This window comes from Lepidochelys kempii, chromosome 10 (assembly GCF_965140265.1).
Source record: "Lepidochelys kempii isolate rLepKem1 chromosome 10, rLepKem1.hap2, whole genome shotgun sequence".
Taxonomy (NCBI): domain Eukaryota; kingdom Metazoa; phylum Chordata; order Testudines; family Cheloniidae; genus Lepidochelys; species Lepidochelys kempii.
In genome coordinates, this window is record NC_133265.1 from 16,661,748 (window position 1) to 16,687,365 (window position 25,618).

The following is a 25,618-nucleotide window of genomic DNA, read 5'->3' on the forward strand; positions in this document are numbered from 1 at the left end:
ACATGTCATCAGGCCCTCCTTCCCACCCTCCCTCTGTGAAAGCAACAGCAGACAATCGTTCCGTGCTTTTTTTCTGGGCAGACGCCATACCACGGCAAGCATGGAGCCCGCTCAGCTCACTTTGGCAATTAGGAGCACATTAAACACCACACGCATTATCCAGCGGTATATGCAGCACCAGAACCTGGCAGAGCGATACCAGGCGAGTAGGTGACGTCAGCGCGGTGACATGAGGATTGAGGACATGGACATAGACTTCTCTCAAAGCATGGGCCCTGCCAATGTGGGCATCATGGTGCTAATGGGGCAGGTTCATGTGGTGGAACGCCGATTCTGGGCCCGGGAAACAAGCACAGACTGGTGGGACCACATAGTGTTGTGGGTCTGGGATGATTCCCAGTGGCTGCGAAACTTTCACATGCATAAGGGCACTTTCATGGAACTTTATGACTTGCTTTCCCCTGAAACGCATGAATACCAAGAAGAGAGCAGCCCTCACAGTTGAGAAGTGAGTGGCAATAGCCCTGTGGAAGATTGCAATGCCAGACAGCTACCAGTCAGTCAGGAATCAATTTGGATTGGGCAAATCTACTGTGGGGCTGCTGTGATGCAAGTAGCCAAAGTAATCAAAGATCTGCTGATATCAAGGGTAGTGACCCTGGGAAATGTGCAGGTCATAGTGGATGGCTTTGCTGCAATGGGATTCCCTAACTATGGTGGGACCACAGACAGAACCCATATCCCTATCTTGGCACCGGAGCACCAAGCCGGCGAGTACATAAACCGCAAGGGGTACTTTTCAATAGTGCTGCAAGCACTGGTGGATCACAAGGGACATTTCACCAACATCAACGTGGGATGGCTGGGAAAGGTACATAACGCTTGCGTTTTCAGGAACTCTGGTCTGTTTCAAAAGCTATAGGAAGGTACTTTCTTCCCAGACCAGAAAATAACCATTGGGGATGTTGAAATGCCTATAGTTATCCTTGGGGACCCAGCCTACCCCTTAATGCCATGGCTCATGAAGCCGTACACAGGCAGCCTGGACAGCAGTCAGGAGCTGTTCAACTACAGGCTGAGCAAGTGCAGAATAGTGGTAGAATGTGCATTTGGACGTTTAAAAGCGCGCTGGCGCAGTTTACTGACTTGGTTAGACCTCAGCGAAACCAATATTCCCACTGTTATTACTGCTTGCTGTGCGCTCCACAATATCTGTGAGAGTAAGGGGGAGACGTTTAGGCAAATCATCTGGCTGCTGGTTTCACACAGCCAGACACCAGGGCGGTTAGAAGAGCACAGGAGAGGGAGGTGCGCATCAGAGAAGCTTTGAAAACCAGTTTAATGACTAGACAAGCTATGGTGTGAAAGTTCTGTTTCTCCTTGATGAAACCCCCCACCCCTTGGTTCACTCTACTTCCCTGTAAGCTAACCACCTACCCCACCACCCTTCGATCACCACTTGCAGAGGCAATAAAGTCATTGTTGCTTCACATTCATGCATTCTTTATTCATTCATCACTCAAACAGGGGGATGACTACCAAGGTAGCCCAGAAGGGGTGGTTGAGAGAAGGACAAGGCCTTTAAAAGTTTACAACTTTAAAACTTATTGAATGCCAGCCTTCTGTTTTTTGGGCAATCCTCTGTGGCGGAGTGGCCGGAGGGGCCCCCCCACATTCTTGGGCATCTGGGTGAGGAGGCTATGGAACCTGGGGAGGAGGGTGGTTGGTTACACAGGGGCTGTAGCGGCAGTCTGTGCTCCAGCTGCACCATACACTGGAGCATATTGGTTTGATCCTCCAGCAGCCTCAGCATTGAATCCTGCCTCCTCTCATCACGCTGCCACCACATTTGAGCTTCAGCCCTGTCTTCAGCCCGCCACTTACTCTCTTCAGCCTGCCACCTCTCCTCCTGGTCATTTTGTGCTTTCCTGAAATCTGACATTATCTGCCTCCACGCATTCGTTTGTGCTCTGTCAGTGTGGACGGACAGCATGAGCTCAGAGAACATTTCATCACGAGTGCATTTTTTTCTCTTTCTAATCTTCACTAGCCTCTGGGAAGGAGAAGATCCTGTGATCACTGAAACACATGCAGCTGGTGGAGAAAAAAAAAGGGACAGTGGTATTTAAAAAAAAAAAAAAAGACACCTTTTATAGAAGAATGGGTACACTCTTTCACAGTAAACCTGGCTGTTAACATTACATACATAGCACATGTGCTTTCATTACAAGGTTGCATTTTGCCTCCCCCCACCACATGGCTAACCCCCCCTCACCCCTTCCCCCTCCCCAGGGCTAACAGCGGGGAACTTTTATGTTCAGCCACAGGCAAACAGCCCAGCAGCAACGGGCACCTCTGAGAGTCCCCTGAAGAAAAGCACTCTATTTCAACCAGGTGACCATGAATTATATCTCACTCTCCTGAGGATAACAGGGAGATAAAGAACGGATGTTGTTTGAACGCCAGCAAACATACACTGCAGTGCTTTGTTGTACAATGATTCCCGAGTACGTGCTACTGGCCTGGAGTGGTAAAGTGTCCTACCATGGAGGATGCAATAAGGCTGCCCTCCCCAGAAACCTTTTGCAAAGGCTCTGGGAGTACATCCAGGAGAGCCACGAATGCCAGGGCAAAGTAATCATTACACCTGCTTGCTTTTAAACCATGTATAGTATTTTAAAAAGGAACACTCACCGGAGGTCCCTTCTCTGCCTGCTGGGTCCAGGAGGCAGCCTTGGGTGGGTTCGGGGATACTGGCTCCAGGTCCAGGGTGAGAAACAGTGCCTGGCTGTCGGGAAAACCAGTTTCTCTGCTTGCTTGAGCTATCTTCCTCAACCCCAAAACCTGCTTCCGTGTTGCCTCCATCTCCACTGAAGCAGTCAAACAACACGGCTGGGGTAGTGGTGGCTGAACCCTCTAAAATGGCATGCAGCTCATCATAGAAGTGCCATGTTTGGGGCTCTGACCCGGAGCAGCCGTTTGCCTCTCTGGTAGGCTTGCCTCAGCGCCTTAAGTTTCATGTGGCACTGCTTCGGGTCCCTGTTATGGCCTCTGTCCTTCATACCCTGGGAGATTTTGACAAATGTTTTGGCATTTCAAAAACTGGAACGGAGTTCTGATAGCATGGATTCCTCTCCCCATACAGAGATCAGATCCCGTACCTCCTGTTCAGTCCATGCTGGAGCTCTTTTGCGATTCTGGGACTCCATCATGCTCACCTCTGCTGATGAGCTCTGCATGGTCACCTGCAGCTTGCCACGCTGGCCAAAGAGGAAATTGAAATTCAAAAGTTCGCGGGCCTTTTCCTGTCTACCTGGCCAGTGCATCTGAGTTGAGAGTGCTGTCCAGAGCGGTCACAATGGAGCACTGTGGGATAGCTCCCGGAGGCCAATACAGTCTAATTGTGTCTACTGTACCCCAAATTCGACCTGGCAAGGCCGATTTAAGCGCTAATCCACTTGTCAGAGGTGGAGTAAGGAAATCGATTTTAAGATCCCTTTAAGTAAAAAAAAAAAAAAAAAAGGCTTCATCATGTGGGTGGGTGAAGCTTTACATCGATTTAATGCTGCTAAATTCGACCTAAATTCCTAGTGTAGACTAGGGCTAAGAGCTGCAGGATCAGGGACCAATTCTAATAAGTCTGAGAGGGAGGGTTCAGTGATTTGCAATGTTGCCACCCTGAGATAAGAGTGTTAAATTTTACCATATTCATAATGGATCAGACATCAAATCTCAGATTTGCAGTTTATTAAAAACATACAAAATCTGGTCTCCAACAGGTTATTTTAAACATGTTTCTGTTAGACGTTTGCTATTTAATTGACATCAATGCTAGTTCCTTGCAAAGTTTTAGGGTAGATTATATCCCTCTAGATGGATAACAAAAAAATATGAAAGTTCTATGGCTGGGTGGTGAGATGTGACTCAGATTACTATCAGAGCAAATAAAGTAATATATCTTGCACCTCAAGTTGTCAAAACATTTCACAATACTCCATGAGTCAGATAAATAATATTGGATCTGACCAGTTTGCAGTTTAAAGTGTAGGCACACAGAGTGGTGAAGTGAATTGCGCAAGATCACACGGCAGTTCCAATGCCAGGAATAGACCATCCAGGCATTCCAACTTCTAACCTGCTACTCTAACCACTAGATGAGAGTGTCACCCTTCCGTGATTAGTTCATAGATTATATATATTTTAAGATATAGCTATATCTTATATACACACACACACCCCGCAGCAATTTTTTTTAAATTAAAATGTGGGAAAAAATTGTTTAGTGGATTCTGACAGCCTGATCCTCAGATGGTGTAAACTGGCCGTGTTCCATTAATTTTGATGGAACTACACTGATTTACACCAGCTGAAAATCTTGCACATATTTTCTAATGAGGTCTTTGACATGACTTATGACAGTTCTGTGTTCCATGAAAACTGCTGAGATGACAACTTGCTGTTGTACACAAGAGTAGAACAATTTATTTAAATTTGATTGTTGTTAAAATGTAATTTTACCATACCTGGAAATATATGGCTCCATTAGGAACTTCCCATTTAGGCTTTTGTATATCAAAAAGAACAACAGTGATTCCTAATTTGGTGAGAGCACACCCCAGGTTGTATCCAAAGTAGCCTCCACCTCCGGTCACCAATGCCTTTGTGCTTTTAAGATGAGGTCCAGCTTGTTCATTCAGTCTGCCGTCTGATGATTGGTTCCAGTGGGGCAGTACCCCATCAGCACTGGTTTGTATCATGTCTACAGATTGAGAGACCATTTTGAAAATTCCTTCAGAGAGATCTGGCATGCAGATAATTCCACTAAGTTTCAGGTTACAAAACTCCATTCATGACTGCAAAGATTTTCTTTATCTAACCTGTTTAGAAGGCATAAAGATAAATCATAATACTAGTTGCAGAATTTCCCAGTATAAAGAATAACCAATATAAATGCTCATTGATATGTTCAGTGTTAGTCATTTTCTTTTTCATCACAAATTTCATGTGAAATGAAAAGAAATGCTGGCATTCTGCAAATGTTGCCCAACAGCTTATCAGTTATAAAATATTTTAAAAATTAGTTTATTGGAACTTTTGTACCCTGAAAAGGTTCACAATATTTGCATATATTGATGTCCTATATAAATATTAGTATAGCATACAAGAAAAAAAATGGATGAGTTTATATGTGATCAAGACAAAAAGACTATAACAGAATGTCCCAAACTGCTTGTATATATCACTTTTTTCCATTATGTGGAAAATTTACTGTTAATAATAATAATAATAATAATTAAAAGTTGTTATAATCTAATGACTGCCTGTGCAAATGAGTTTAGGGAATCTCTGTCCAGTTTCTGTTAGCATCTGTTCTCATTATAAAATTCACCACTGCACTTGACACCTTTGCAGCCTCAGCAGAATGACAACTTGTGGTGTTTAGATGTTGCTTGTAATTATTAGAATTGGGAGCACTGGCTGTTGGGAGTCTGAAAGGACCGGAAACAGGAAGGACAGGGGAGGAGTTGAGAGGCTGGGAGAAAGCTACAGAGGGTGCAGCAGCAGCTTGGTAAAGAGGTTTCCACTTTGAAAATAAAGTCCTGTTGAAGATTGTTAGTACCTTGCCTGGTTGATACAACACAACTGAATGGGCAAGGAGATTACACGAATTCCGTTACTTCTAGGGTGGTCTCTCCAGGTTATGGTGCAGGCACAGGAGGTTTGCATTGTTGCTTGTGCTGTGCCTGTTCTGAGGCGACACTAACAGAGGCCTTGTCTACACTTGCAAGTTAGAGCACATTAAGTCAGCCTCGGGCACCTTATTTATCTCCAGTTACCCACCCAGCTTCTTTGACAAGCACTTTCATTATGCTTCTTCCCTACCACACACACACAGTGTAAAAATTAAGAATAAAGTCATGCCAACAGGGTGGATTTGATTTAAATCATGATTTAAATAATTAGTCAGGAAGACTCGATTTAATCATGAATTTCTACATAAAAGTGCATTCTTGTTGGTAGTTATAACCTTAATACATATTTTTCACAACTTAGATGTAGGTTTCATTTTTAGAAGGTACACACTATACATTTTTAAACAGTGATTTATTCTGAAAACTTTTCAGATTAGTTTACAGCTTTATCAGAAAATGAATGATTGTTTGGTTATTTCATTTACCAAAGGTAATTGAAGCAGATATTTATGAAGTCATTCGGAGGTGAACTATCTCCTGTTCAACAAGTTAATCATTAATATTTGGTGGATTTTCTTGCCATGCTGTATTAGGAGGAGACCACCACCAGACAGACATTTAAATTGTTTTATTTTACTAAAACGATGTTAAGTATTCTGGATTTTTTTCTTCAACAGCAAACATATAATATTTTAAGAAGACAAGCATATGTCCCTCGCTTCTCACATTTATCTCCAGACTTCTTCTCCTTATCCAGATCTATTCTGCCCCTAACAATCTTCTATTCTTTGAACTTTCTGAAACTTTGTACTTTTAGAGAGGTGTCAGGGATTGACTCAGTGTACACAAATTTGCAGAGGGACAATAGAGTTGAGGTCTGTTATTTCTCACCTCTACATATTATTTATTTAAAAACATTTTTGCTGTTAACAAGCATGTTACCTCTGGAGACACAAATCCACAGTCTGAGAACTGCAAAACTAAGCATCTCTGATGGTATCTTCTAGACTGAGCTCTGAGTCCCATTGGGTAGATAGAAAGATTAACCTAAATAATCTATACAGAAGCCTATTGAACCCCATATGATTGGGTCCCTAATCCATGAACTATTGGAACTCATTTACAAAATGTTTCTTAAACATTACACGAATATATTTTCTCATACTATAGAATTAGAATTTATAATCCCTATTCCATGATGAGATACCTTTGAGCTATAATGTATCTTAATTAAAACTATCTTTAGCTAGGTTTTTTCCTCAAAAAATATTTTATAAAAAAAATCCAATTTAAACAAAAAAATTATCGATTTTTATCCACCCTGTATGCCAATATGTTGAAACAGAGTCTATTCTCACATCAATAAACAGATAAATCTCATTAGAAATAAGGAGTTAAGATGTATTAGATGTTTAAGGGCTTGGAAATGTGCCATGCTAGACAGCTGTAGGTGCTAAGTATTAACTCTTTTTATTATTGGAGTTGCTTGTATTCATCCTTCAGTCTGAGGGCTTGTCTACTTAAAAGGCTGCAGCCATGCAGCTGCATCAAATGTAGCTGCATCAATGTAGCTGCAATGCTGTAGTGCTTTAGTGAAGATGCTACCTACGCTGATGGGAGAGCTTCTCCTGGGGGGTGTAAGTAATTCACTTAAGAAGCCCTCCCCTTGATATAATGCTATTACATTGGGTGTTAGGTCAGTATAATTCTGTCGCTCGGGGTCCGGATTTTCTACACCTCTGAGCAATGTAGTTATATCGACAGAAGTTGCTAGTGTAGACCAAGCCTGAGAGTGAACCCTAATGTGTCTAACAAACTTACTGAGACACTTGTAAATTTGTAATTGAAATTATTAAAGCCAATACAATATGGTGCAATGCATTCTCATTTAACGTGCTAGAGTTTATAAAGTGGAAAATTCCTTGCCCTTGCACAATAACAATGTGTATTTTCCTAGGAATGAAAGGCGAAGGGAACATGGTGGTGAGGACATGGACAGACAAGTAGCCTAATAACATATCTTGAGTTCTTGTTTCAGGGAATATACAGTGAAAGTTTTTAAAAGTTATCTAGTTTTCAAGGACAAAATTGGAAACATGAGCATGGTATTCTCTATATTTTAGTATGCAAATACTGTAGTAATATCAATTACAAAAAATAAACATTTTAAGGAAGGCTGCATTATTAAGATTTCTTGTCCCTTGAGGTAAATATTGACTTCTGCATTACATGCATCAATACCTACTTCATTAGTTTTGATTATTCACCTCACCAGAAGTCACAGGCAAGGTTCTCCTCTCATTCACCCAAATATAAATCCAGACTAACTCCATCAAAGTCAGCTGAATTACATCAGCGTAAAAATAGTGAGAGAGGAGAACTGTGTTCTACATCACTTTATGATTCTCGGAGATATGAATAAAGGCTGTGCCGAGTGTCACCTTGGAGGGGTTTGGTGGGAATGTTGCAGAATCTGCTCTGGCTTGCTGATATTCAGGGTTGGTCTTGCCCTGTTATTGCTGCAGCCATGCCACCTCCCAATCACGATGTAGAAAATGGATATGCTGTCTCTGGGTAGGTCTATATTGCATGCAGTGGTGTGTTATGGAGCTTGCATAAGCATACCAGTGCTAGATTTAATCTAGCTAGTTCACTAAAAATAGCAGTGAAAATGCAGTGGCTCTGGCTTCAGCGTGGGCTAGGAACGTGAATACATACTTTCTGTGAACTGGAGTCACGCCTCCAATTGCAGTATAGTCAGCGCTTATAGAATGGCGCAAAGAGACCAGAATGCATTTGAGAATCTGGTCTGTAGTAGGTTAAGTTACAAACTACTGCTATCTTTGACTCATTTACTTGTCATGCCTTTGGTTGGCAAGATCTTTTTTTAAATTTAAAATCCAGGAAATCATGTGGCAGATTTTCCACTCTGTTACACCAACTGAACACCAGTGTCACGTCACTGGAATCCATGGAGTTACAACAGTGTAACATTGGTGTAACAGAGTACAAATTCTAAGCTCTGGATGGTGATTTTACACCCAGGATATCATGAGAAAGTGTGCTGATATTATAGAGACAAAACTGAAAACCACCCAAACTCCTAAAGTAGTATTAGGAAAAAGAAAATAGTCCCCTTGCCCCCCAAAGGGGAACTATCATGATTTGTACATTGTGAAAATAAGCTACCTTATAACCAGTGATGAGCTGCCAGACGCTCAAGAACCAGTTCCTTCATTTGCTCTGGGTCTTCAGCAGCATGTTGTTCAGTCCCTCTGGGTCTTCAGCGGCACTGAAGGACCCGCCGCCGAAATGCTGCTGAAGACCCGGAGCGAGCGAAGGACCCGCCGCCGAAGTCTCGGAGTGTCGCCGGGTCAGTAAAAATTCACATGGGAGCCTCCCCAGCTGAGAGCTCAGGCGGGACGGACAGGACGGTCCCGTGGGCCACATCCTGTCCGTCCTGCTTGAGCTTCCCCACCCCTTTAACAACTGGTTCTAAACCGGCTTCAAAATTTAACAACCGGTTCACGCGAACCAGTGCAAACCGGCTCCAGCTCACCACTGCTTATAACTTTAAACAGGGTAAAACTCTTCTTTTCCCTTTGCCTACCACAAGGACAGACCGAAAGCTGGGTTGTTATATCATGCCAGGTGATCTGTTAGGCCAGGTCTACACTACGCTATTATAGGTATAACTACCTCTCTCAGGGGTGTGAAAAATCCATATCCCTGAGTACTATAGTTATGCCTACCAGGCTCCACCTGTAGACAGCGCTATGGGAAAACTTCTCCCGCTGACATAGCTACCGCCTCTCAGGGAGGTGGATTAACTGCACTGATGGGAGAAGCTTTCCTGTTGGCATAGGAGTGTCTTCACTTAAGCACTACAGCATTACAGCTGCATTGGTGCAGCATTTTAAGTGTAGACCTGCCCTTAGTTTCAAACCTACCACATATTCCAAACAATCTCATTTCAGGGCAGCAAGTTGGTTCTTTATAACTTCAGTGAAATCTTGTTATGGGTTGAATTAAAACCTCTTTAAACTGATGTGTGAATAACTCTCCCATTTAAGAGAGGAAGAGCTCTGTGTAGCTCGAAAGCTCGTCTCTCTCATCAACAGAAGTTGAGCCAATAAAAGATATTACCTCATCTTCTTTGTCTCTTCCATTTAAGTCAACTGAAAGAGACAGATAAGGGGCCACCCCTAAAACAAAGCCTAATAGAGTCGGCTGGGAAACTAGCCCTAACTGGGTGCGGGGTTTGACTGGGTATGGTGATCAGGTGTAGGGGGAGAGACCATCCAGAAGAGCCTGAGAACAGACAAGAAAACTTCCTAACTGTCAGGGTAATTAAGCTCTGGAATAAATTGCCTAGAAAGATTGTGGAATCTCATCACTGGAGGTATTTAAGAACAGGTAGACATACACCTGTCAGGTATAGTCTAGTTATTACTTAGTCCTATTGGGAGCCTCCCAGTCTGCCCTGGTCAAAGCTACAGCTTCTTCCAGAACCCATACTTTATTTCCTGTTAGACATGTCTATTGGTTGTTTCCAGGCAGGGCCATACTGAGTTCCCAAGCACCCTGGCCAGCACCTCCCACTGTTGAGAGATGATTCATGAGTCATTGGAGCTTACATGGTCTCTCAGGACCCCTTATTGATCTGGGTCCGTTTCAACCAGTTTCTTAACAATTCTATTCATTCTGCCCAGACAGAGAGGTGACACACAAGCCTATTTCTCTTAGGGCTTGTCTACACTTGAAACTTTTCCCTTTGGCATAGTAATTCACCTTCTGAAGAAACAGTAGCTAAGTCAGACCTAGTGCTGTCTACACAGGGACTTAGGCTGGCTTAACTATTTTGCTCAGGTGGGTTTCAAACCATTAAGTGACATAACTGGGTTGATCTAATTCTCTACTGTAGACCATCCCCAAGTCTGGCCTGAAAGCAAACTTAATCCTCCCTTCCAAATATGGGGGAAACAGACACAATACTAGGTGGAGGAAGAGTAGAATCACTAGGCTGAATAAACCTGGGGAGGAACCTTATACAATAGTAAAAACAAAGAGGTGCACAGGATACAGCTGTTTTGTCACAGGACAAAAAGTTATCCATAAGGACTAAGTAAGGCGATATCAGCAGAGGAGGGATTTCAGCATGGCTGCCCTCCAAATCTGAGCATGTGACTGTGGATACTGATGCTGGGAAAGTTGTGACGGTAACCAGTCCCTCACTTGACCAGAATGGACAGGAACTGTCACAGCCAACAAGTTCCACAGAAACAATAGACATGCCTCAGGAGAACACTGAAAGGAAAGCCAGGGAGAGAAAAGCCCCAAAGAATAATTTTTTTTATGTTGATAGTGTGAAACTACCCTGAGAGAAAGACACTGTACATATGTAAATAGTTAAGTTTGTATCAGCTGTAATTTGTTAAATTATTTATTTTCTTTCTATTTGGGATGGGTTATCATGTTTCACCACTTTAGGCCTCATTGGGATGATCGACAAAGCTGAGGTTTGAGGTGGTGTTACAAGTTAAAACCTCTTTAAGCTGATGAGTGAATGAGTCCTCCTTAAGTCAGTTGTAAGTGGCCACACGTCAAACAAAGCTTAATAGAGTGAGCCCAGAAGCTAGCACCAGGTGGGTGGGAATTCAACTGGGTATTGTGAGCAGGTTGTGTGTGAGATTGGTTACCCCTGGGGTGCCACCTGGAACTGGGGTACCACTGAGCTCCCCTGAGTCACCAGCTTGGGTTCCCTTTATACTGCACTGCTGTGACCAGCCTGCCAAGCCCTCTCTCAGGCTTCAGCACACATACAGGTAGAGACACACCCAGCTGCAGTACATACAGATGGTGTGATCAGCTCTGCATGGGGAGGCTACAGCTAAGGAACTGCCCAGCTGCTCAATTTCTACTCCCAGTTGGAACATCCTCAGAGCCCCAAACTCTGACTAGCTGCTTGGATCAAAAGGGGCAACAGTTCCTCAAGGAACTTCCTTTCACAAGCAGGATATTACATAAAATCTCTTTTTAAAACCACTTTTGGCATCAGTGCATTCATCACCATCAGACAGTGTTAGAAAATGCTCACTGCATTTTAAGTGCTATATGGAGATCCCAGTCAGAAATTTGTTTTCATTATTGATTACATCCCTCTTTCTGTTTTTCTCAATTTGTAGAGGCTATTTTGAGAGATTCACTCAAGACTTGTATATGATCAATGTAAATATGCTCAGGATTATGTCTAACTAGGTCTAAATATAGTGGGTTCATCTTTAGCTTCCCCACTGCAATCCTGATCACAAAAGATGCAGAAAAGCTATAAAGTACCTTACTACTTACAGTTAGCAGTTGTCCCAGTTCTTCCTTGTAAATGTGAGGGTGAAAACTCTCTTCTGAGGATGTTTATTAGCACCAAGATAGCAGGAATCCGTAGAACAGCATGTTGATGTTCCCAAGTATGCTCAGGTTCTTTATATTGCCCCATAATTTCAGAAGAGAGAAATGCTTTAACCTGTAGTTGGAATCTGGCTGCAGGCCAGGGCAGGGCTCATTTCACTTCCCTCCCCTCCCCAGAAGCAGCCTGTCAGCCTCTTTTAAACAGGGACAGGTCTCACTGAATCAAGGTTTTAAATGTTATATTCATGCTGCCTGTGGATCTCAACAGTGTATAAGTTATTATTTATATTGCAACTCTACATATAAATGGTACAAGCAAAGCTATGTCTCATATGGGTGTATTTTGAATGCAGCAGAATTATGAACAATAAAATATAGGGAATTTTAAATTCCCCTTTGAAAAACACATAAAGTCTCGTTTAAAAAAAGTGAGAAAAAGTATTTTAAAATGAACCCTTCACAGAATATATCTTCCTCTCAACTGAATGAGACTTTTTTGGTTTCATCTAATCTAACACACACAGACTAACTGTTCCCCAGGGTACTTAGATTTGCAGCACTGTTTTGCATGTAGTTAATACACAGTGAAGAATGAATGAAAAATTCCTGGAGCTGGCAGTAGCTAGTTAAAAAAAAAAAAAAGTCTTCAGATCTTTATAGATCAGAATTTGTTGCTGTAAATGCCTTAACACTTTCATCTCGACTTACACAGTCTCAAACCCTAATACTGCAAACATTTACAAAGGTGCTTAAATTTAAGCACACAGGTTGTCTTATTGATTAAATTAATGCATGTGCTTAAGTATTTGCAGGATTGGGGCCTTTGTGCACATAGAATCAATGAAGTGCAGCAGCAGACTGGTGCATGGCACACAGGGAAAAGGCGATATTCTTAAACTAAGACCACATGCTTTTACATTAGGACTTGATTAAGTGATTGTATGAGAGCTTTTTTCAGAGGATTTTAAAGAGCTTTTTCAGGTACTAATTGATTAAGTATCAAAGCATCAGTTGATGCCCATTTTCCAAAAATGGAAACTGAGATAGAGAAATTAAAGCCAAATTTCGGCTTAAGTGACCTGCCCAAGATCATGGAGTCTGTGGTAAAGCAGGGTATCTAACTCAGGAGTCCTGTATCCAAGAACATTTGGTCTTTTCAATTTAAGTCCAATAATAGCCAACAGTGGACAAGGAGATCTTAAAATGACACCCAGTTAGGTACATCTTAGCACAAAACTAGGCTTGTATGTTGATTAAAAAGAAATGAAAACCCATTTATGGAGTTTGTAAACTCAGGTATATTTATAAAGTGAGAGATGGGTCATTCCATGTAGCAGGTAATGAATTTTTTTCAGCTTACAAAATTTGCTCCGAATTTTTTTAAATATTCACCCCAGTGAGAAAGTTTCCAGAGAAGTTTGTGGAGTTCATGCAGCTGGGGTGCCTCAAGTGAGAGGATGACTGCATGCTCTGATTTATTGTTCTTTCCTGTGAGGATGGTGTGCAGATAAACTAGGTAAAAGTCATTTGGATGATACAGATGTAGCATCTGCCAGGTAAGGTGGCTTAGCTATTACAGATCTGGGACAGGGGCTGGGGAGTGTGTATCTATACAATGGTGGTGTTTTTTTATGAGAGTGGATCAGGGTTAATTCACCACCCACATCAGCCTGAACTGGCTGTAGGTGCCTGGCAATTCAGGCCTGTGAATAAGCCTCCTCACTTTTGGGAGTGAGTTAGCCTGCAATAAGGCTGAAGTGTCTCAGTGTATATGCTGGAATTAACTTCAGAATATAATCATTAGTTCCATAAGGATGACCTATTTTTCTTGGTTTTTCTGTTCAAGCAGTTGTGTGTAGGCATTATTTTCCACATTTTTCTGTTCCTCACAAAGTATCTTCACCTAGCTCAGTTCCATTTTACCTATGGTCAGGGTTTGCAAAAATACATACCCAAAGCTCCTAAACAAATTGGACCTGATTTCCAAAACTGCCGAGCATCTTCAGCTCCCTGTGATGTTAATGGCAACTGAAAGAGCCACGCGCTTTGGCAATTAGGCCACATTTAGTGTCCAAAGCATTTTCGGGATTCCCACACCATGTCTCAGGCTCAGTGAGAGAGCAGGGGCTGTGGACACAATACTCCTTCAGCAGGTGAGTGAAAAGAGCATTGAGAGGGTAGGGCAAAGAGGGATAAAGGAGGAAGTGGGCTGAATCTTACCTCTAGGAGTACCCCTCCCATCGCTGTAGTAAGCGTCTACGCTGAAACGCTATAGCGGGGCAGCTAGCTGTTGTAGCATTTTAAGTGTAGACATAGCTTCCAATAGCAATCCAATAGCTAGAGACAGCATTTTTTCTCTTTTTGATTGAAGAAAGGTTTAAAAAGGTATTCTTCGTTCATATTTACTTTATTATGAAAGCCACAAGTGAGAGAAATTGGATTAAATATGTGATTTTATTGCACTGAAACTTTATAGAATAATTTAAACTAATTACTTAAAAACAATGGACTTGGATCATATTTGAGATTGTTGTTCGTGTGTGTTCCATGATCTAGTCAACAATTTTTATGACAGTCGCTTTCAACACACCCAGTTTATTAAAATTCAATTATTGTGAAAAATGTCTAATAGGTGCAACCACCAAATAATTATTTTAATTTTTTGGAGGCAGGGGTTTGTATGTGTGGGTGGATAAGAACTCAGACAACTAGACCTGGTTGAAAATTGTCTGACAGAATGCTTTTCCCCTGGAAAATGCTGATTCCTTGAAATTGAAACATTCTGCAGCAAATTTTGACAATTTTTTAGAAAAAAAATTAAAAGCATTTCAGTGGGTCAGAATGGAATGTTTTCACCATATAAATCAATTTAGTTTTTTGTTTCAAAATGACTCACACTTTTTACATTAAAATACTTTTAAAAATGAAAATGTTAAAAGAAAATAAAAAAGGTTAAAAATTGAAACAAATGTTTTGATTGACTTGAATGTTTTTTCTAAAATTTTTTGTTTCATAGGAAATTTCAAAATTGGAGGTTTTATTCCAGTTTGGAACAAAAACAAATTCCATGAACTGGGAATGCTAGTTGCTGACCAGCTCTACAAATAACCTCAGACATCAAAGGATTGTACTGAAGTCAAGTGAAAACATATTATATGATAGCTAAGCGTATGCTAGGGCATCTTACACTTGGTTTCTAGAATTCATGTTACTCGAATGTCCTTGGGGTCTATGCTTCAAAGATGAAGTATTTAGTGTAATTAACAAACAGCACGAAGAGCTTTTACATAAAAAGACAGCCCTTTTGTAATTTGGAAAATACTTTTAATTGATTTCCTACCTGTAAGCATAGGGCCAGAGCTAGTGTTTGGCTTGAGTCAAGAGAAGAAGCAGGTCCCCAGTATTGGGAGCTCTTGCAATTTCATCACAAGCCTCGTGATATTTGGTGTGTTTCTTAAAGAATTCCAGCTTTCATTTAAAATAGCATTTCTAGCCCTCATAGATGCAGAGAAAGCTTGAAAGTGTGACATGAGTGAACCCCAAATGTTCACAAAAACAGAAGGGTAAATTATTCTCTTTTAAAAGTCTACTTATTTTTTAAGCCAAATTTATGATGAGACACTGATATGATTTTTGAATGCTTGGATTTGGTGATGTGGGAATCCTTATGACAGCCACATACTCTCATTCCCACTGGGCCCTGCAGCTCTGTTCCCCCCCGGCTTCCCTCTTATGCGGCTTAAACCTTCAATTTATGTCTGCCCATTATCTGGCAATTTTCTTCTAACCCCATTTCTGTCACTCTCTCCAGCTATGTTTATTTCCAATCTCTTTTCTTTCACATTCTCCCTGTTTTATCACCCTCTCCCCCATGTTTGTGCTCTCCTCAACTTTTTACCACATCTCCTCAGGTTTTTCGTTCTCCTTCTCTTCCCTCTCTTTTTACCTACCCCTTTCCCTATACCCAATCTGCTTGGCCTTATTGTTCTCCCCTCCCACTCTCTCATGACTCCTTCCATTTTTGACCCCATTTCTCCTATCCCTCTGTTTTTTGGCCACCTTTTTTAAGATCCTTCATCTGCCCCGTTTTGGGTCCCAGGTGACTGAAGGGTTCCTCATGCTGTATTTGGGAAGTGACGGGCACATCCCCCATCCACAGTCCCTGCTAGTTTTTGACAGCAGTAAGACCAAAAGGAAAAATGAGAAATGCTGCTGCATTGAGTCCCAGCCCTGCTCTTGGGTTTGGACTTGGTCCCCTCCCTGCAAGTCAAGATCCAAGGAAGCCCTATGTATGACCATTCCCCAGTTCACACAAAAATACCAGGAGAAAAGCCAGCAAGAAAGTCCTAAGATTTTATCAGTCCATAAAATGTAACACCAGGATGTCAAAAATTTGTCAGCTTGTTTAAACATTGCAAAACAGCAGCTGAGCAAGTTCAGTTTCAGAGATTTTGATATATGCAACTCGCATGCTAAAATCTTTCCCAGAACTATATTAACACCCACTCTGTGGGAAATTCAGAGAGGCAATTACAATGTCTAAGGGTGGATTTAACACTGCTGGTCTATAAATCCACTGATATGTTTTAGGTGAAAAGTTAGGGTGTGTCAGATTTGTGAAAGATGAAAAACGCTGTTGATGCAATAGATGAAATCTGTGTCAACTGGTAGCATCAGACAGGGAATACACACAACTCTAACAGCTGGGGATCAAAGCAGAGATCTGTTTTCCATGAATTTAAATGATGCAACATTGAATATGGGCTGATCATATGATGTATAGGACATTTTTTCCCTACTACTTGAGATTTAAAGGGATAGTTCAAGGAAATATATAAATAAATAGACAGCTTATACCTGAGTTTATGCAAGTAAATATAAAGCATTAGGGATTAACCTATTCCTAGAGGAAGCTCTCTCCTAGCCCACTAAATAGAGACTGGTTTATGCCTTGAAACATTAGGATTTGAATCCCCTTTTTAAAAATTTTGTCTAATGTAATTGTGATCTCATTGTCCATACAAATATATAAATCCCTTTAAAATCCTGCTAACCTTTTGGTGTTGATCATTGTAGTGTTGTGTGACTCACCCCCAAGGCACCTCCTGCTGGTCATCCAGGGAATTAGCATTCCAGCCTCCAGAGCGCCCTCTGCCAGCCAGTGTCCCGCTTCCCGCTAGGCCCCGAGTCCCTCCTGGACCCCAGTGCCCCCTTTCACACGGGGGTGCTGCCACCTGCAGTACCCCACACAGATCTGGGTCTCCCCTCCCCAGGGAACCCCCAACCCTCTACCCCCACCTCGCCTCAGTCTATGGCCACTGCCAGTCATCACCTAGGCCCTGTTCCCTGGGGGCGACTGCAGTGTAAGTGCCACTCATCATAGGCAAAGGAGGTTTGAACCTGCTGCCTACTCCTGCAACCCCTGTACCTGTTAGGCCTTTGGCCAGACCTGCAGCCTGGGGCTTTTCCAGGCAGGAGCTCTGTAGCTCCCTTGCCCTATTCCCCAGCACTGTTCTATTCCGGTACCTTACTCTGTTCCCAGACAGCCAGGTCCTTCTTTCTCTATCACCAGAGAGAGACTGACCTAGCTCCAGCCTAGCAGCCCCTTTATAGAGCCAGCTGAGGCTACTTGCCCCAATCAGCCCAGCTTTTCCCGTGCCACAGCCCTCTCCCAGGGCTGTTTAAGCCCTTTAAGGCAGGACCAGGTGACCACCCCACTACAATCATATTTTGCGACAATGAATTCTATAGGCTAATTGTGTAATGTAAAAAGTTGTAAAGAATAAAGGTATAAATTTAGGGACCGAGCTAAGAAGCTTCTAGATACTTTACCAAACAACCTTTAACCCTGGGGTTAAAGGTTTACCCTGATATCTTGACCCTGTTGAAGTTTTGATAGAAAAACCAGCTCTCTTATTTTTGTGTGTTTTATTACAAATTAATAAAAGGCAAATTTAAAATTAAACTTCTAATTAAAACTATTAAACTTTTACTAAACCAAGTGAGGATTAACCAACACAATTATCAAATCAGAATCATATCCGGAATTGAATTAATAAATCAACAAATTGCCAGTGATATGGAATGAAATCAACAACTGACCAAATAATTAGATGAACACAATCAAGACTTAAACCATGAAATTAATATAACACATGACCAGGTCTGTCTATACTGTTACCTCTTTTGACTGAAGTGGCTAGCCAAATTTGGGGTTTTCTGAGTTCTTCCAGTTAGAAGGAAAAATTAACAATAGTAAGGTATTTTTTTTATGCAATCTTATTTACAAAGATGATATACAAAATTTGGTTTCCCTGAACACAGTAGGAGAAATGTACTTTGTCTGTTGTTGCAGACAACCCTGCCTTTCCAGCCAGAACTCTGTGCCCAAATAGCTCTCCTTTAGCTTTCTCTCAGAGCCACCTTACCAGAACTTCTGTTATTTAGACGAAGATCCTTGGGACGGGGACAGTCTTTTTGTTCTGTGTTTATACAGCATGTAGTACAATGGTGTTCTTAGTTCCTAAATTATGAGGACGACAGAACTGACTTGAAAACATTGAGGTTTTCAGAGCTGGAACTCTGCATAACTATGACATGAAGTTCTGGAATAAAAATAAAAACCAGCATATTCAAGGTCTTGCACTGCCTTTAATGCAACTGTGACAGTGCTGGAAGCTAACAGGTAACACTGATCACACAGGCACCGGTTAGTTCCCCTGGACAAGGCTGATGGGGGATATGCAAGCTAATTAGCTGATCAGGCTGGGAGGGCTGATGAACCAATTAGTCCATGAGTCAAAGGATATAAGAAAGACACGGGAAGGAAGCAAGTGAGAGGACATGGGCTAGCTAGGCTCAGTGTGTGCCACAATCTCAAGGAAGGGCGATCTGTTCCTTTCTTTAAAACAAAATTTGAGGACTTCAGTAACTCAGTCAGAGGTTAAGGGTCTATTAGAGAAGTGGGTGGGTCAGGTTCCGTGGCCTGCACTAGGTCAGACTTGATGATTACAACAATCTCTTCTGACCTTAAAGTGTATGAGTCTATGGAGGAAAGGCTAAAGGCTGAGATGCACTGTAAATAATTTGCTGCACAAGGAGCAGGAATGTAAATAAATCACACAAAGGTGCCACTTACTGGACAGTCAGAGAGGTTTCTGGGGCATCAGAGGCATGGGATTGAGCATTCCCTGTATTATATCAACGTGAGAAACCTATCTGTTGAACAGGACCATTGATTTATGGATGGCTCTGGTGGAAGGCAAGGAGTGCAGTACCCTGGGTGCCAACTTCCAAGGGGCATTGTACTGCTCAGCCCTTCTTTTTTTTGGGCTTTGCCTGGTGGGCAAAATGCCTAGGGCTGCTTCTGTCCTGATTGGTGAGGGGGATTAGCAAACAGGAGAAGCTGGCCTCTCTACCCTTACAGAGGTCCAGCTGGCTAGAGAACTGGCAGGAAATCCCCCCTCCCTTAGTTCTTGCTGCCAGCTGCCCTCTGATTGGAGGATGGCATTGCAATGGATGAAGGGACTGAATTGGTCTGAGCTCCAGGAGGCAGCACATCTGTTTGGCCCCAATGATCCTGTACCATGCTGCATGTGTAGATCAGCCAGCGCCAAAGGGAAAGAGGCTTCAGTTCTGGATCCAGTTCTATTCAATATCTTCAATGATTTAGATAATGGCATACAGCAGGGGTGGACAACCTGTGGCTCTTCAGAAGTTAATACGCAGCTCCTTGTATAGGCACCAACTCCACGGCTGGAGCTACAGGCGCCAACTTTCCAATGTGCCGCAGGGTGCTCACTGCTCAACCCCTGGCTCTGCCACAGATCCTGCCCCCACTCCACCCTTTCCCGCCCCCTCCCCTGAGCCTTCCATGTCCTCGCTCCTCCCCTTTCCCCCCCAGAGCCTCCTGCACACCACGAAGCAGCTGATGAGGAGGAAATGGGAAGCGCCGATTGGTGGGGCTGCTGGTGGGTGGGAGGCACTGGGAGCAGGGTGGGAGCTGACGTATTACTGTGGCTCTTTGGCAATGTATATTGGTAAATTCTGGCTCCTTCTCAGGCTCAGGTTATCCACCCTGGCATATAGAGAGTACACTTATAAAGTTTGGGGTTGATACCAAGCTGGGAGGGGTTGCAAGTGCTTTGGAGGATAGGATTAAAATTCAAAATTTAATTTTAAGACTAGAGAAATATTGAATTTCATCCTATTTACTTCAGACTAAGGACAAATGCAAAGTACTCCACTTAGGGAGGAACAATCAGTTGCACAGATACAAAATGGAAATGACTGCCTAGGAAGGAGTCCGGGGAAAGAGATCTGGGAGTCAAAATGGATCACAAGCTAAATAAGTCAACTGTGTACCACTGTTGCAAAAAAACCAAACCAAAACAAAAAAACCCCCCAAATAACATTCTGGTATGTATTAGCAGGAGTGTTGTTAGCAAGACACAAGAAGTAATTCTTCCACTCTACTCTGCGCTGATTAGGCCCACTTGGAGTATTGTGTCCAGTTCTGGGTGCTACATCTCAGGAAAGATTTAGACAAATGGGAGAAAGTCCAGAGGAGAGCACAAAAATGATTAAAAGGTCTAGAAAATATGATGTATGGAAAAAACTGGGTTTGTTTAGTCTGGAGAAGAGAAGACTGAGGGAGAACACAACAGTTGCCAAGTACATAAAAGGTTGTTACAAAGATGAGGGAGAAAAATTGTTCTCGTTAACCTCTGATGATAGTATAAGAGGCAATAGACTTAAATTGCAAAAGGGCAGTTTAGGTTGGACATTAGGAAAACTTCCTAACTGTCACGGTAGTTAAGCACTGGAATAAATTGCCTAGAGATGTGGAATCTCCATCACTGAAGATTTTTAAGAGTAGTTTGACTGAAACCTTCAGGTATTGTCTTCCTAGACCCAGCTGGCTTGGAAGCAACGGGACCCAGCAATTGGGTCTACTCATAACAGATTCTCAAGTAGTCCATAGATTCAACTATGACATTTTCATGCTCTCTCTTTTTGTGGATTCTTGAGTGACTCTGAAGTCCAAAGCGTGATGCACATGCTCATGAGCAGATCAGGCAGACAAAGTCATTGGTGAGCATCTTGGTAGCTACAGCAGTGGTATGACACTTTTCTCTTGCGGCTAACAATCATTTCTGTCCTTTTCAAAGGCTTGGAAAACTCTGAGTGTTGTATGTCGCCACGCTGATCATCTGGTTTTATTGCACCAAAGTGTATGCTGTTCTTGACACTGTCCTTGTAGCGCTTTCTGGGGTGGTCTTGATTCCAATGTCCTTGTGCTAATTCTCCATAGAAAATTTTTCTGGGGAATCGATGTTCAGGCATCCTAATGATGTGTCCAACTGAGCATAGTTGGGCTTTTATCAGCATGGTCTTAATGCTTGTGACATTTGACTTTTGGATATCCTCCAGGTTGGTAATTTTGTCCTGACAGAGGATCCCCATAATGGCATGCAGAGACTGCATATGGCAGGCCTCTAGCTGTTTGATATGCCATTTGTATGGTGTCCAGGTCTCACAGCCATAGAGAAGAGATGTGAGCACAAAAGCATTATAAAGTTTTATTTTGGTTGAGAGGGTTATGTTGTGGGATTTTCAGGACTTTGTTACATAGCTTTCCTAATGACTGAGAAGCTTTCTGTATCCTGTTCATGATCTCTTTGTCAAGAGATCCAGCACTGGAAATGTTGCTGCCGCGAGAGGTAAAATTGTCAACTTGCTTTAGTTGGGTTCCACTGGTGGAGATGCCAGGGGGATATGGCCTGGAGGGGTGAAGATGACTGATGCAACACCACAGTTTTCTCCAGGCTGATTGTGAGGCCAAATAATTTTGATGCTTCAGTGAAGTGATCTACAATGCACTGGAGATTTCCCTGTGTGTGTGCTAGGAGGGCACAGTCATCCGCAAAGAGTGCTTCTCTTATTAGTAAAAACAACAAGGAGTCCGGTGGCACCTTAAAGACTAACAGATTTAGTCTTTAAGGTGCCACCGGACTCCTTGTTGTTTTTGTGGATACAGACTAACATGGCTATCCCCGATCTCTTATCAGTAGTTCTGTTACTTTTGTTTTTGCTTTATGCCTTATAAGACTGAAGACTGAGCTGTCATGTCTGTATCTGATGTATATGCCTCTGTTGAGCCCATCTGTAGCATGGTTGAGAACTTGGGTGAAGAAGAGGTTGAACAGTACAGGGGCAAGGACACAGCCTTGTTTGACTCCATTTGAAACTGGAAAGGAGTCAGTGAGATCTCCATTAAAAAGTACCTGACCTTGCATCCCTTCATGAAATAAACGAATGATATTTACCAGTTTTGGTGGGCAACCAAGTTTGCTGACAATCATCCATAATCATTCTCTGTTGACTGTATCAAATGCTTTTGTCAAATCAATGAAGACGCTGAACAGATCCATGTTTTGTTAGATACATTTTTCTTATATTTGCCTGATTCTGAAAATCATGTCTATGGTACTATGACCAGGTCTGAATCAGCACTGAGTCTCAGGTAGATTGGCTTCTGAGACAGATGAAATCAGTCAGTTCAGGAGGACACGAGGAAAGATTTTTTCCAGTGACAGATAGGAGAGAGATCCCACGGTAGTTATCACAGACTATTTTACTGTTTTTTTTTTAATAAAGGAATAATTGTGGCATCTTTGAAGTCTTGTGGCATTTCTTTGTTGTCCCAGATGTCAGTAAGGATCTTCCGGAGTGTTATCATCATCTTTGGACCCGCAGATTTATATATTTCTGCCAGTATTCCATCTCTGACCAAGGAATTCCTTGAGCTCATCATACTGATTGTCTTTTCTATTTCTTCAAGTGAGGGTGGTGAGTCAAGGTGGTGCTGAATAGGCTTTTGAGGTATCTGGTTAATAGCACTTGTTTCAATTGAGGATGGTCCGTTCAGTAGTTGGCTGAAGTATTCAACCCATCTCTGTTCCATGCCATGTTTATCTTTGGTGACTGTCCTATCATCAACCATCATAAGTGAACCTGTGCCCACCTTTGAAGGTCCATAGACTTGCTTCAAGGAATCAAAGAACTTATTTGTTTCCACATACATATGAGTGTCCTCTGCTACCTTCTCCCACCATTTATCTTGTATTACGTGTAGTTGTCTTTCTGTCGTGCTTTGCAGGAGTTTGAATCTGTCTCTCTTTGAGGTGGACTGAATATAACTTTGCCAGTTTTGGAAAGCCTCATTTTTTTTTTTATTTCAATGACACCTTGCCAGCTGTTATCATCTTTATCTACTCTTGCACTGAAGTCTCCGAGGACGATTCGTTTGTCATTTTGAGGTGTTGACTTGATGAGAGAGTTGAGACCAGAACAGAACCATGCCTTAGCATCGTCAGGGCTAGTGAAGGGAGACACATATGCACTGATGATGGTAGCAAATCACAACTTATTTAGATTTAATTGGAATTTAATTGGAACTTAAATTGGAATTTCATGAGTCTTTTGTTGATGCCGATTGGGAAGTCTTCAAGACATTGCAAGAGAGTTTGGTCTTGATGGCAATTCCCACTCCATGGATTCTATCTTCGTGTGGTTCTTTTCCCTTCCAAAAGAAGGTATAACTACCAGCCGGTTCTGAAATAATGCCCTTGTCTGCCAATCTAGTTTCATTGAGTGCTGCAATGTCAATGTCATGCTGGGCTAGCTCTTTTGAAAGGAGAGCTGTTCTTCTTTCAAATCAAGTGGTATCATCTTTGTCTATCATAGTCTGATATTCCAAGTAGCAATCTTTAGTACTGGTGTCCATACAAAGGGGCACTGAGTCAAGTTATAAGTAGCATTAATGTAGTATTATATAAACCATTAATAATCATAATTTTACAGACAAATTGTAAAGATTACTCTGTACAGACAGAGCTGTCACTCAAAGGACATTTTGAATCAGTCAAACTTACAAAAAACAACATGCAAGAAATGTCTTACTGAAAAATGACACAGGAAACATTTAAAAGGGAGAGAAAATGCTTCTAAATCTTTAAATAGGAGTCAGTCACCATCTAACGCAGAACATACTGCAGTCTGGATTTGCAATGTCATATATATCCAGATTCAAACACCGTTATTCATACTGTGTAATATCTTACCTTGAGAGTAGCCCAACTGATTTCAATGGGACCATTTGGGATCTATATACACCTGGACTTTGGGAAATCTCAGATCACTATCTGGACTTTACATCTCTGGCCCATTTCTACTTAATATTACATCTTTTAAACTTTTGGGGTGAAATCTTGGCCCCAAAGGCAATGGCAAAACTTCCATTGACTTCAGTGAGGCCAGGGTTTCATCCTTGGTGCCCACGTTTGCTAGCTAGAAGTGCATATTTTATGCAATTGCTGGAAAATTCTGCATCTCTCAGAACCGTGCAATTAGTTTGAATTGCATTTTCTCACAAGACTCCTGTGAACATATGTCCAGTCTCTCTGGCAATGTTCCCTCTAATTTTTGACAGGCCGTGTGCGCAAAAAATGTCTTCTGTGCAAATTGTTGTGCTTCTGTGCAAATTTTTGTGTATGCGGTGTTTTGCTGTATGCGCAGGGTTTAGGATCTGTGTGCGCGCGCACACGTGTACAGCTTAGAGGGAACAGTGCTCTCTGGAACTGCTACCAAAGAAATCTGAGCAAACTACCACTAATGTCAATGATAGTCTCTCCCTTGATTTTAGTTGACAGTTGAATTGGACCCATATTGAATTCAGCTGGACTTTATCAGCATGAAAGGGTATTGCTTGCTTGTGGGTCTGCTGATTTCTAGAATCATCTTTCCTTCCTACTTGTAATGGCAGCAAAGAGAAAATTTAGATCAAGAAGTGAAAACAGTTATTTGCAAAATCTTTTTGGCAAATGCATTCTCTTCAACTTTAGGCTTTATTTTTTTTCTGTGCAAACAGTTGTTTCTTGACATCACTATATAAAGACGTTGGGAATAATTTTCTTTTTAGGATGATAGTCCATCTCTTTTACCCATCAAGGATAATATCTGGAGTCTCTTAAAATAACTGTAAAAAACAAAACAAAACAACAAACAACCAAATAAGAGGCTCAATATACAATGCCAATTAATTGAAGCAATTCTTATTATAATAATACAGTGTAAAAAATGTTTGGAACCTCAGTTAGGAGAAACAGTTGTATCCCCATTTTATCTATTAATTACATTGCAAATTTGCTTCATTTTTCAAAACCCTAACCCTAAGGTTGAACTGTATGTGCATTCTGGGCCTGATTTACTGTCCAAGCTGCAGGCTCCAACTGGCAGGAAGTCTTCACCTCTGTCACAGCCTTGACCTGGCAAAGCACCTAAACATATGCACAGATTAAGTACAGAGATAAAAGTTATGTACTAACATATGAGTAGTCCCACTGAAGTCACATCAAGTGAAGAAGGGCTTCCTTACTCAATGCATGCCTATTAAAATAATATATTAAATGAAGTAGGGAAGAGCTGCATTGAAGCATGCTTGAACACTGCTTGAGCAT

The 25,618-nt window shown here is 41.9% G+C and overlaps 2 protein-coding genes across 5 annotated transcripts in view; both read right to left on the minus strand.

Moving 5' to 3' along the window:
* Positions 1–21,563, minus strand: part of LOC140917995 (putative short-chain dehydrogenase/reductase family 42E member 2) — a 46,234-nt gene extending 24,671 nt beyond the window's left edge. Inside the window, exons 1-3 of the mRNA XM_073361523.1 lie at positions 21,212–21,563; positions 12,042–12,230; positions 4,524–4,759 (exon numbers count right to left, since the gene is read on the minus strand). Coding sequence (XP_073217624.1) covers positions 4,524–4,759; positions 12,042–12,230; positions 21,212–21,563 — 777 coding nt within the window. The remainder of the gene's footprint in view (positions 1–4,523; positions 4,760–12,041; positions 12,231–21,211) is intronic.
* A 536-nt stretch (positions 21,564–22,099) lies between these two features.
* VWA3A (von Willebrand factor A domain containing 3A) overlaps positions 22,100–25,618 on the minus strand; it is a 65,414-nt gene continuing 61,895 nt past the window's right edge. For all 4 annotated transcript variants that reach the window (XM_073362196.1, XM_073362194.1, XM_073362197.1 and 1 more), the window contains one exon: positions 22,100–25,137. In XM_073362196.1, the coding sequence (XP_073218297.1) occupies positions 25,129–25,137 (9 nt within the window). In that variant the 3' untranslated portion in view covers positions 22,100–25,128. The remainder of the gene's footprint in view (positions 25,138–25,618) is intronic.